This window comes from Osmerus eperlanus, chromosome 12 (genome assembly GCF_963692335.1).
Source record: "Osmerus eperlanus chromosome 12, fOsmEpe2.1, whole genome shotgun sequence".
Taxonomy (NCBI): Eukaryota; Metazoa; Chordata; class Actinopteri; order Osmeriformes; family Osmeridae; genus Osmerus; species Osmerus eperlanus.
In genome coordinates, this window is record NC_085029.1 from 8171091 (window position 1) to 8184484 (window position 13394).

The 13394-nt window shown below is 50.6% G+C and overlaps 1 protein-coding gene across 1 annotated transcript in view; it reads right to left on the reverse strand.

The window, feature by feature from the left end:
• The window catches only part of ca10a (carbonic anhydrase Xa), an 84960-nt gene that overhangs the window by 42225 nt on the left and 29341 nt on the right, over window positions 1–13394 (reverse strand). The window contains 1 exon segment of the mRNA XM_062474875.1: window positions 777–919. Within this exon segment, the coding sequence (XP_062330859.1) occupies window positions 777–919 (143 nt within the window).

Below are 13394 nucleotides of genomic sequence, written 5' to 3' on the forward strand. Positions count from 1 at the left end.
TCCGTGTAGCACCGTGGCTGGTAGCTGAGCTGTCATCATTCTGTCCTGTGCCTGGTAGATACAGGCTGTTCCTTGACTCTGACCACCGAAACACTGTTACCGCACGCATCTTACTATGCACAGTGTGCTTGATCTGACTGTACTCTGTATTTGCACTATTCATATGTCGCTTTGGATAAAGGTCTCTGCAAAATGAATAAGATGTAAGAACGTAAAGACTAAATATAGTAGTACAGCTTCCTGTTTGAGTCTGGAGTTTGCGGCCTCCTTTTAATGAGGACATTGTGAACGTGTCGAATAAAGCACACAGCACTAGTTTCTGCCAGCAACAACGGTAATAGCAAAAGAGATAGCAAATAGATTCCTGTTCCTGTTTTCTAATCCTACCTCAACAGCTTCTGAATATGGACTCTATCTCCTCCCAGCTAACGTAAATTCAGTTCCTGTTTGTTCTGTGTGAAAAGCGTTCAACTCTGACAAATCACCTGCTTTGAGAAACAATAGAGCAGCAGCCAGGCTCATGCATCAGGCCCGGAGTTGCCTCAGACCGAGGCACACTGCCTCAGAGCACCTTCAGCTGCCTCGGAGGATGACAAAGAGGCAAGGGCTCAGAGGCAGCCAGACTCCACTGATAAGACCACATCCCTGGTCCACCACCTAGCCAGGATGTCCACCTTGGTGGTGGACCAGCTTGCCATTAGAAACCAAGCCCACCCACAAAGCAGACAATGGGAATCGTAGACGGCGGTGAGGCGACCAATGGGAGCTGAGCTTACCTTGCGTCCGCCGGTGTTGAGTCTGAGCGGGGTGAGGAAGGGGTCGAAGATCATGTGACTGGTCTCGATGTTGACGGGAGACTGACGCTTCCCCACGGAGCACAGGTTCCAGGCCGAGTTCACTAGCCCCCAGAACGACGGCACTGGAACACACACGCACGCACACGCACACACACTGGTTAGCATGTCCTACAAGTACACACACACGCACGAACACGTGCACAATCATACACACAGGAACACTTGCATGCACGCACAGGAACACACACACTCACACACTCGCGCACTCACGCACGCACACACACACGTAAGAACCAAACCCGTTAGCGTGTGCACAGGAGTAAACAGAAAACCGAATCGTTAGCATGTGCTCTGAAGAGATAAGGCGTCCTACAGCAGAGGAGATAGTGGACATTGTGTTGGTGTGAATGGAGGTCACAGACCCAGGCCCTCTCCTCCTGTCGGCCCAGAAACCAGCCCACCAGTCAGCAGGTCAGCCGGCCAGAGGCCCTCAGGCAACACAGGGGGAGGGGGAGGGAGGCTGGAGGACTGGTCAGGAGGACAGAGGGACTGTGCTGAGGGAGGCTGGGCCTGCCAGAGAGGTTTTATGGAAGGCTTGGCTGGGGAAGACGGGAAACCACATGGTTCTCATGGGAGGGGGGCAGGATGGCTTATCATACTCTCTCTGCACACACACACTCCCACTCAAACACACACACACTCACACACCAGACTCTCATAACCGGGTGGCCACATGCAGGACTTCTAATGGAACTCTGTCGCGTTCCATTTTCAAGATGTGACATCAGAGTCGCCGCTCCCAGTCCCAGTCTCCCCTCAGATAAGCATGCAAATATGCAGATGAGTCCTTGGCAACACACAGCTGGGGGCGCGGAGGGGGGCGGGGACGAGAGTGAAAGGGAGACATAGATAGAGACAGCGAGAGAGAGGGAGAGAGAGGGAGAGAGAGGGAGAGAGAGAGAGAGAGGGAGAGAGAGGGAGAGAGAGGGAGAGAGAGGGAGAGAGAGGGAGAGAGAGGGAGATAGTGTGAGTGTGTGTGAGTGTGTGGAAAGGGTGGCAGAGTCAGTAGGTTCCTTCTAAGATTCCTTGAGTGTTGGAAAATCCCTTCATGGCTTTCCTGGAGGACCCGTCACCATGGCAGCACTGTCCATGGTAACGGAGCAGGTTTTGGGAGTGTTGCGTAACCAGAACAGCTGGGGGGGGGCTGACTGCTCTGCTGAGAAGAGAGCTACTTTACACACACACACTCCAAATGGCCAGATAATCTCCAGCAATTTCATCACTTCCTGTCCAGGGCATTTTCCTGTACTTTGACATCACTTAACATAAACAGGGAAATGTGTGTGTGGGCGGTCTTGCATTTGACATTTATTTGTAGAATTACAGCTTAATATGACCCCCTCCGCCGTTGTTCAAAAGTGCTTGAAGTTATAGAAGGGCCTGCTCCTCCCCCCACCACTATCCCCATCCCCTACTCTCCCCCACCAACTCTCGCAGGCCGTCCCCATCACACACCCCCCCCCCCCCCCCCACACACACACACACACACACCCACTCTCCCCCATCCTCCACCGTTGCATTATCGCATCTAACTTCCAGCCCCTCGTCTTGTTGTCAACTGCTCATCGCTCCAACCAGCAGAACTGCCGGGCGAGGGAAGAGACGACGCCAAAGCAACAACTAGAAAAGAACGAAAAATACATTAGAGAAGTGATGAGTCATGTCTGGTTAAAGGTACTACTGGGCTGGCCAGCGATATCTTTCATGAGTGCTCTGGCAGGAGAAGAAGGGAAGGAGAACGAGAGAAAGAGAGGGGGAGGAGAGTGAGAGAGAAAGAAAGTGAGAGAGAGCAAGACCGATGGAGAGGTAAAATGGCGCCCACTCCTAAATCCTTCAGACAAACGACAGGAAATCCATAGGTGGAATGGGAATTGGAGTGCGCGGGGATCGATCGCTTAAATCCGGAGCCTTGTCGTAAACGTACACATAATTATTACCCCTGATAGATCCCAGAATACGCCTGGGGAGGCAGGGCATCAGTCACACACACACACACACACACAAAGACACACCATGCACGGCAACAGTCACACACGGGGTAACAGTGAACCTGGCAATGTCTTAAACACCCCTATTAATAGGCCGAAATGGCAGGTCTCATACACGCTCACACACACTTACACACATCCCCCTCCAGCAGCACTATACATCACCCTGATGTGCTAGCACACATTATACACACACTTTCATTTCCTACTGACATGCTGTAAAAAGGGGACATGGATATATGGTGTGGTTTGCAGCACACACACAGCTGTCCTGGGGGGATGTGTGTGTGTGTGTGTGTGGAGGGGGTGGGTGTGGGGTGTACAGTGTGGCAGGGAGGGGGCGGGAATGGTGGAGTTTAGGGGTATGCTGGTTGGAGTGTGTGTGTGTGTGTGTGTGTGTCTGGATTCAGGTGAAGGGGACGGTTTGGAGATCAGACCTGGACACAAACACCACACACACCTTCCATCCATGACCTCCTTTACCAGGTCCAGATGCTAAGACACAACACTAGAGACCTTCTGCTGCACACCCACACACACACACACATGCACACACACACACACACACACTCACACACACACACGCACACACACATGCACACACACCCACGCACATTCACACACACATATCCAGACCCCCCCACAAACACTGACACACACCTAAAAACACTTACTCAAAGGCAAAATTCTTGGACGAACATCAAGTGAATATAAAAGTGTGTCTTGCCATCCTCTCTAATGTGCTGATACGGAGGACTCCTTCATGGTCCTCCTCTTCCTCAGAGAGGAGGGGAGCTCTGGAAGAACCGCTTACGGAAGCACAAACGGAAAATAACATCATAATCAGAATAAATAAGGAGCCACATTAAAGGACTTGTCACAATGTTCAAGCTCTCAATTTCAAACTCATCATCACCTCAGAGAAGATGATTTAAATATTATTCTTGTGGAAACTGGTTTTGTTCCAAAAAGTCAAACAGAGATGGAACAGGGATGGAAATGACAAATACCATCCGGAGGGATTTAGAAATAATACAAATTAAAACCTGAGAAAAAGAGAATGTGTGTTCTACACCACCAGAATATTATCAGAACTACGCACTTCTAATCCTAGATTTTCTGCAGTACAAAACATATTTTGTATCCAACTTTTGATAAATGGCGTCTGCTAAATGTATAACATTATAATATTGTTACAACACAGCTACTGCGGGCTAGGCTATCAACAGGCTAGGCTAAGCTAACGGGCTAAGCTAACAGCTAGCCAGGGGTGTTTGCTTCACACAGGCTTTTTACCACACTTCATCAATAGCCTCTTTATCAAGGTTTAGCATTAGCGTAATGGGGCTAACACCAGGGCCGTTGACGCTGAACGAAGGGGACTTTTAATCACTGGGGGAACACCATCTCAATAGGATGTAGCAGAGGCGCTAAGTACCTGTCAAGACCAACATGATGTGTGATGGCGTACGATGTGTGTGCGTGGGTGTGGGTGTGTTTGTGGGGGAGTGTGTGTGTGTGTGTGTGTATTTGCAGGGCAGAGTGTGTTGATTACCAGATGGTGTCATACCAGTCAGATGCTAAAAAACATACAATTCAGGAGACTTGAGTCAGAAAACAGTAAACAGTACACTCACCTGTGTAACTAAATAAATAATGTTTAAACTGAGACCGGTATTCCTGGGACCCTCGGTGCACCCGGGTCGACCACTCACGCATGTATGCGAGGCACACATTGCTAGTCTCAGTCAGGGTTGTTCATGGTGTGACTCGCTCTCACTCTTTCTTTCTCTTTCTTCACCCCTCTCTCTCTCTCGCTCTCCATCTTCCTTCTGGCTTGAACCCGGTTAGCCTTCTCCTGCAAGCTTAGTCTTGCTAGCCTACAGGTGCTAAACTAATCCTACTAGCCTGGTCCTGATAGCCTGTTTTGGCCAGTCTATTTCTGCTAGCCTGATCCTGTTAGTCATATCTTGCTAGCCTAGCATGACGGGTTCAGGGCTTCCAACTTTTCCAAAACCCCCTCCTTAGACGAGCTTGCGCGAGCTACACTCCCCCCCCCCCCCCCACCCCAAGAAAAGTTTACACGGCTGTTTGCGCGTCAATGATGCTTCACTCCGTTAACCTGCGCCTCGTCCGTGACTGTTTACAACGTTAACTTGGCTACTTGTTTGGCGTTGGCTTTTCAGCGTGAGATATACAATGTGTGGCGTGAGAGCGTGAGAAATGGTTGAAATGCGTGTCGCACGGCAAAACAGTGAGAGTTGGCAGCTATGCAGGCTCATTAGCTCATCAGCCAAGAGAACAATGAACATGTCCGTCAAGCTAACCCTTCCTGTCACCTTGTTAATGGCCGAGGATATACAAGCTGGCGGACAAAGAGAGCCCCTCCCGCCCACGCCGCCCCTCTCTGGGGCACGATAACAAATGGAACACACCCGGTGGGAAACACACACAGATCCATCATGGAGGTGGAGGGGGAGATAGGAAGGAGAGGGGGAACAGGAGAGGAGAAACAGGAGGGGACAGGTATCATCCTCGCCACCTCCGTTCTCCATCCTTGTCATCCTCCAGATAACCAACTGTTTCTCTGTCTCTGAAGCACGAAAGACAGACAGACAGGCAGGCAGGCAGGCAGGCAGGCAGGCAGGCAGGTAGGTAGGCAGGCAGGCAGGCAGGCAGGCAGGCAGAGAGACAGAGTGAGACCAGTCTGGAATAAAGAACAACATTAAAGCAGTTTAGCACTGCATAACTCAATTCCTCTCCACTCTTCCCCTTCCTCTCTCTCCCTCTCTCTCTCTCTTCCTCCTTTCTCCCTCTGTCTCCCCCTCTTCCTCTAACCCATCTCTCTCCCTCTCTGTCTCCCCTCTCTACTATCCCCCTCTGCTCTCCCTCTCTAGTCTCCCCCTCTCCCCTCCTCTCTCCCCTTCCCCTCCAGTACTCTCCAGAGTCTAAAAGCAGGCAGAATTTCAAACAGATTTGTATCCCACAGTGAGGAGAGAGTGTTATGAGGGGCTAATCTCTTGGCCAGCCCTGATAAGGAGCTCTAATAGAAATCATTGGGTTTTCTATTATGTGTCCACAGAAACAGCTTTCACAGTGTCCCACCATGTCTGTCTGGACTGCAAGATTCTCTCTCGTAGAGTACGGTTCTGTCAAGGTTCTCTCTGGTACCATATGGTTCTTTCAGGGTTCTCTCATGGCATTCTGGGCCTAGCAGAGCCAGAAGTGTGTGTTTCCATATTTCTGTATTCTGTGGCCTCTACTACCTACTGGTAGGATAGGTGGATAGAGACACTAATCTGGTCACTCTCCTCGCAGCACACCCCAACCAGCAGAGCAGGAAATGCAAATCTGTTTCCACGAAACTCCGAGCGCGTTACCGAGGGGCTCTGTGGGCTGCGGGCCCAGCAGGAAGTTGGTTGTTATTCCACCGCGCCTCGTCTCGCCTGCCGTCGGTTTGAGAGCGATTCAATAAGCGCCGTGTCAGCTGTCATGGGCCCGCGCCGTGGTCTACATTACCATACAAACTAGAGCTGCTCACTGGGGGGATGGGGGGGGGCAGGAGAGAGAAAGGGAGGAGGAGAGAGGGGGGAGAGAGAGAGAGACGGCGAGCTGAGCGAGGGGAGAGAGAGGAGAGAGAGAAGGAGGTCGAGGAGAGAGTGAGAGGGGAGAGAGTGAGGGGAGGTAGGGAGAGAGAGGAGAGAGAGGGGCGAGGTAGAGAGAGAGAGAGAGAGGAGAGAGGGGGAGAGAGGTGGGGGAGAGAGTGGAGAGGGGAGAAAAGAGCGAGTGAGAGGAGAGAAGAGAGAGGAGACAAGCGCAGCAGCAGACACGTATGACTGGGTGTAACACTTTGGAGATGACACTCTGTTTCTGTGAAACTAAAGATCACTTGCAGGAGGAGGTCATGATGAGTAGGTGCATAAGGGGTTGTGCAAGTGGAAACAATGCAAATGAGCAAAAAGCACAGACATACACCCACACACACACGCACGCATGTAACCGCACGCACACACACACACACACACGCCTCCCTGTGAAGCAGCTCCATGCTGGGACGGAGGCCGCGTTTGAATAGTAAAAATCTTTTTTAGAACTCTGTGAAGCACTGGCCTCCTGTACAGGACAGAGGAGAGGCGTTTGTTTCGCCCCCTGTGTGCGCGCCGGAGAGAGAAGAGAGGAGGTGATGAAAGAGAAGAGCGAGGAGAGGAGGGGAGAGAACATGAGGAGAGAATCTAATCAGTTCAGAAGCAGTCAGATGTGGGCCGTGTTCCTGGCGGGGAGAGATGACAGATGTGCAGCCTGGACTTCTAAGTGCAGCCCTGCTGTCCCCACCCGGCTGAGGGCCAAATCAGGCGCGCACACAGGGGGCGAAACAAACGCCTCTCCTCTGTCCTGTACAGGAGGCCAGTGCTTCACAGAGTTCTAAAAAAGATTTTTACTATTCAAACGCGGCCTCCGTCCCAGCATGGAGCTGCTTCACAGGGAGGCGTGTGTGTGTGTGTGCGCGCGTGCACATTATTGGACAAGGTCGAAGGGATTCACAAGACAAGATCCTTTGTGAGGGAGTTGAGTAGAACCTCTGAAAGATCTCATGAAGATCTAAAACTGAAAGTCATTTACAGCTAGGAGTGCGTATGTGGGTTTTGACCTCTGCAGGCGCTGTGTGTGGGGTGTGTGTGTGTGTGTGTGTGTCGGTCTTACAGTAATCATGTGGATGATCGTACGTTACAAAATGGGAAATGTACTGGTGTGCAAGCTGTGTATCGAGGCTTGACTTGAGCTAAAGTGCAGTGAGTGACCATTTGTGTGTGTGTGAACATATGTGTTTGTGTGTGGTATGCCAGCGTGTGAGTGCATGCAAATCCACACGTGCGTGTGTGTGTGCTTGTCTAAGCCTACGTGAGTGTACATCTGTTTTGTCACTCAGCCTGCAAGATGAAGCATGCGAGAGCAGAGTTGATGGAGGGATGCCGGAAGAGAAGAGTGAGTGAGGAAGAGAAAGAGAGATCATGAATGGTGAGAGATAAATATGAGAGAAAAAGGGAGAGTGAAAGAAGAGAGAGACAGGGAAAATAGAGAAAGAGTGAAGGAAGAGAAAGTGAGTGGAGAGGGAGAGAGTGAACAGAGTAAAGGAGGGAGAGAAAGAGAGAGTGGAGGAAGAGAGAATGACAGAGTGAAGAGAGAGAAAGAGAGTGTGAAGGATGAGGGATTAGGTGTGGCAGATTTGTAATTACTGAGAGCTGTTTCACCAGATTATCTGTGGTGTCGTGCGTCACCACTTTGTAAAAAGGACACACACACACACACACACAGACACACACGCCTCAAACCAGCGTGCTAATTAGTATTTCTGCTAGCCTCCGGAGTGTTCCATTGTCACTGTGCTACATTTAAACGGAATGGAATGGGTGAATGGATGAACGGATAAATGAATAGTTTGATCAACGGATGGATGAATGAATGAATGGATAAATTAATACATTTATTAATGAATGGATGGATGGATGAAAGGATGGATTGATGACTGAATGACTGAATTGAGATATGGATACATTAATGGATGTATGGATGAATTCTATCGGAATCAATATGTGGATGAAATACACAATGGATGGATGGACAAATTAATAGATTGATGGGGCAAATTAATAGATTGATGGATGAATGAATGGATTAATAAAAGCTGAATCAATAGATGAATACATAGACAAATGAGTGAATTAATGGATGGAAGTATGAATCAATTGATGACTGAATTGAGTGGATGATGAATCCTTTAAACAATACACTGTCTGTCTGATAGGTGATGTAAAAAGCAGTTAATATTCAAGGTTGCACACTTCATCTGAAGTTGTGTGCGTGTGTGTGTGTGTGTGTGTCTGTGTGTGTGTGAATAGTATAACGTGATAGTTTCCTGGAGTTGTGTGGAGCTTGCGGGGAGCCCTGGGGTGGTAGAGGGAGCGAAGCCAGGAGGGAAACTCTGACAAACTCTTCACAGACACCATTACACATTCAAACACATCTCACTACATAATAAAGAAGACATTAACAAAGCTAGTGTGATAAAGCAGGCAAGGAATCTGCGTTTTGGGATGAAAGTGCGCGAGAACTTTACGTAGAAATAAACACGATACAGAACAAAGAGCAAACGCCACACGGCCATCGATAACAAAACAAAGAATAAGACTTCACAACGAGGTCAGACACAGCTCAGCTCATATAGCCATCCTAATAAGTCAACACAAAACAGGTGCGTCTAATATTCCGGTGACACAGATCGGCGCTAAGACGCCGTGTGAACCGTGACAGCTAGTTTGACTCAGCCTCCTCTCTCCCCTACCTCCTCCTCCCCACTCCCCTACCTCCTCCTCCTACCAGCGGACACACAGTAACAGTGTTGGTACAGGGAGTCTTGACCCAGCCTATAAGAGTCCAGCTGGGTGGGACACAACATCTCGATAATCCCTGCTAATCCCTCCCCTGACAACTCATCTGCTCCCCATCACTGCACCACCGAAGAAGAACACCTAGAAATAAAATAGTGACACATCTCTCCTTGTATCCTTCCATCACTGAGGTGACGCATCTCTCCTGTCTCTGAGGTCACACCAGTCCCTTGTCGGGGTGGTGGAATGTGTGACCTCTTGAACTCCTCGAGGCACAGGCGGCTGGCTGCAGCTGCGGCAACATGGAGGAGCAGGGGAGGAGACGGGACAAACTGGAAATGAAACGGCGCCGAAACGAACGACAGGAAAACAAACGGATGAGCGGATGGCTGATGAGAGAGGGCGCGTTGCCTCGTCGGAGACGCATCACCTGCTATCAAACAAGAGAAACTCCATTAGCGAGCGCACACTTCATCAAATAAACCCCATATCTCACACTGATCTCGCTTCCCTCCCTCCCTTCATCCTCTCTCTCTCTCTCTCTCTCTCTCTCTCTCTCTCTCTCTCTCTCTCTCTCTCTCTCTCTCTCTCTCTCTCTCTCTCTCCCTCCTCCCTCGCTTTAATTGCCGTGAGAAGAATGAGAGACAGCAGCCAGGGAGCACAATGTGACCAGAGCGCTCTTTCTCTATAACACACAGCATATATATTTGAACATTTTCATGATATAGAAATATCATGTCTTGATCTTTTTTTCAGCTCTCCATCACCACAGCCACTGCATCTCTGCATGAAAATGATACGTGATATGCTGTTATATATGGCCAAACCTCCGTGAGACAGGGAGATCAAGGTGACCCATAGGCGGGCCTGCGTCAGGGAGGATGGGATGAAGGAGACTCCCTGGACACGTCCTCCTCACAGATCCCTGAGATCACAGATGACGTCTGGCGGACAGGACTGCGCTTGCCAGCCAGCGGTTAGGAAACTGAGACCAGCAACGGTCCAATCAAACAGGTCCCCCCTCATCCTCTTGTCTTCCCACCGTCGTAGTAGCAGCAACGTAGGGGAGCGGAGCGGGCGAGAGACATCCGAGTTTCGTTGTCCCGTTTAGGAGAGGGGGGGAGGGTTGAGAGAACCTCTCCCCCAAAGGAATGAGAGGATGACAAGGCAGTCTCGTACCGAAACAGGAACAAGAACGCCTGGTCAGGAAATGACCTCAGAGACTTGCTCTTTAGAAATCCATCTCTGAGAAGAAAAACAGGAGTGCCGAGGAGCGTCCAGCTGCAGAGAAGAGATTTCCCATGATGCCTCAGTGATGGAGGGCTCGTGGAGGAGGCACGCCGTCCTCTCAGGACCCCAGGACCTGCTGGGCTTTCATCAGCCTCCGGGCGTCCGTCTGACTGCCGGAGAAATAATTACAGAGGCTCTGAAGAACCAGGAGGTGTTTCTCCTGTCCACCCCCCCCCCCCATCCCCCCCCCTCCACCCCCCTCATCCTCCATTGCTCCCCCCCCCCCCCCCCCCCCCCCCGAGGCCTGATTTCTAAATCATTTGAAGTATGATATGAATGAAACCAGAGCGCTTGAAGCTCATGCATGAATAACAAATAAGGAAGAGACGTTTCATGTTCATATTTCACAGATTCTCTGCCCTTAAACGTGTGTCGGGGCATTCCATCCTGCACAGCCTCCACGAGGCTTATTAGATCCTATATTTTATTTGGTCTGATTGATTAAGAAATGTGAAACGAGTTTTACCTCGGATGATAATTTTTGAACTGTGCGACAGCTGATCTCTCACAGAGATTTTGGAAATCTGAACACTTCGTCTTCGTGACTTGCCTTTCCCGGCGGACATCTTTACTTCTATCTCTCTTCCCCTCCTCACCATTTCTTTCCTTCTCTCTCTACCTTCCTCTTCTCTTTTAATCATTCTTTTTCCTCTTTTGCCTTTTTCTCATCTTCTTTCTCCTCTCGGTCCCTCGTTCCTTCTCTCTCTCCGCCTCTCTTGTCCTCCAACCCCTCAGTTATCTCTCCATCTCTCTCTCCTTAGCAGACGCCCACTGGAGAGGAGCCGAGGTACTTTCAAAATGGACGCCCTGCTGAGAGCTGACACCCTTCTCGGGGAGAGGGAGGGAGGGAGGGAGGGAGAGACAGAGAGGGAGAGAGAGAGGGACAGAGATACAGAGGAGAAATGGAGGAAGATTATGTCGAGAGGGAGAAAGAGGGAGAGTGGAAGAGAGAGAGGGCGGAGAAGGGAGAGGGAAAAGAGAGAGAGACGTAAAACGAGAGAGTTAGAGAGAAAGGGAACGAGAGGGGATGGTACCAGAGTATAAAAAAGGCTGTGAGCGGTGAGTGGAAGATGGAAGGAGACAGTTATTCCAGACATGTTCAGTGTGAGAGGGGAGCAGAAAGGGCCTGGCTACAGTAAATCACTGAGGGTCTGCAGAGGTATCCATGCACACACAATATCTGTCATGCCTCTCCCTCGACATGAAAGCAGAAACTCACTACACCTCCTGGTTTCAATTTCAATATGCCGTCTTCGTGTTGGGGTAGTCGCCCCCCCCCCCCCCCGCCCCCACCCCAGACTGCCCCTGGTGTTCACACACACGAACGGTTAATAACGCAGATGGCTGGATGACTGATATTAACTTGTCTTAATGCTCGAGTCAAGCGGAGCTGTGTGCGATATGAGGTTCATTTACAGTTACTGCATGAACAGGTATTTACAGTCATGTTAAAGCACGACTACACGAATGAAGATTTATCTGATAATATACTACATATCTATTTGCACTGAGTCTGGGTGAGGATGTCCTCTATAAGGACAGGGTTTGTAAAGGGTGTGTGTATATAGGGTGTGTGTATATAGGATGCATAAAGGGTGTGTGTATATAGGGTGTGTGCATATAAGGTGTGTGTGTGTGTGTGTATGGGGTCTGTAAAGGGGGTGTGTATATAGGGTGTGTGTGCGTGTGTGTGTGGGTGTGTGTGCAGAAGCATCTCTCTTTGGCAGCAACTTAATGGCAAACAGGGCCAGATGTGGCCCTCTTTCTGGCTGTGAGGGAGGAGTGGAGGGATGGAGGACTGGAGGGGTGGAGGGGTTGAGGGATGGAGGGGTGGAGGGGTGGAGGGATGGAGGAATGGAGGGGTGGAGGGGTTGAGGGATGGAGAGGTGGAGGGATGGAGGAATGGAGGGGTGGAGGGATGGAGGAATGGAGGGGTGGAGGGATGGAGGGGTGGAGGGGTGGAGGACTGGAGGGGTGGAGGACTGGAGGGGTGGAGAGGTGGAGGGGTGGAGGGATGGAGGGGTGGAAGGATGGAGGGGTGGAGGGATGGAGAACTGGAGGGGTGGAGGGATGGAGGGGTGGAGGGGTGGAGGGGTGGAGGGATGGAGGGATGGAGGGGTGGAGGGGTGGAGGGATGGAGGGGTGGAGGAATGGAGGGGTGGAGGGGTGGAGGGGTGGAGGGATGGAGGGATGGAGGGATGGAGGGGTGGAGGGGTGGAGGGATGGAGGACTGGAGGGGTAGAGGTGTACAGAACACTGGCTATTACCACAGTGGTTGCCTGACCTGGAGCTGAACTATTAGAAGGGCCCGGGCTAAACTTAGCCCTGCCCCCACCCCCTGTCTCAACATCTGTCACAACACCTCACCCTGACGCTGTAGGAGGGGGGAAAGAAAGAGGATGGGGAGAGACACAGAGAGAGAGAGAGAGAGAGAGAGAGAGAGCAGAGAGAGAGAGGTGAGTGGCAGAGAGAGAGAGAGAGAGAGAGAGAGAGAGAGAGAGAGAGAGAGAGAGAGAGAGAGAGAGAGAGAGAGAGTTGTGAGATGTTCCACGCAGCAGAAATTGAATCCGCTGTTGAACATCAAGCTAATTCACAGACTAAACCCATAAATAGCGTCACTATTGTATGGATTTTGGAGACATTGTTTAGCCAGTTTAAATATTTGTTTTCTTCATCTGCCTCCGTCTCCTGCGGGAGCATCGTGCGAGGAGATTTCAAGGAGGCAATCAGCCTCACCTAAGCAGCAGTGATAGGATATCATTATCCACGGAGGCGCTGGGAAGACAGAGGGAGTTACAGTTTCCAATCAGAGACAATAATATGATAGACAGAGCGAGGGAGGGAGAGAGACATGGATAGAGAGGGAGGGCTGG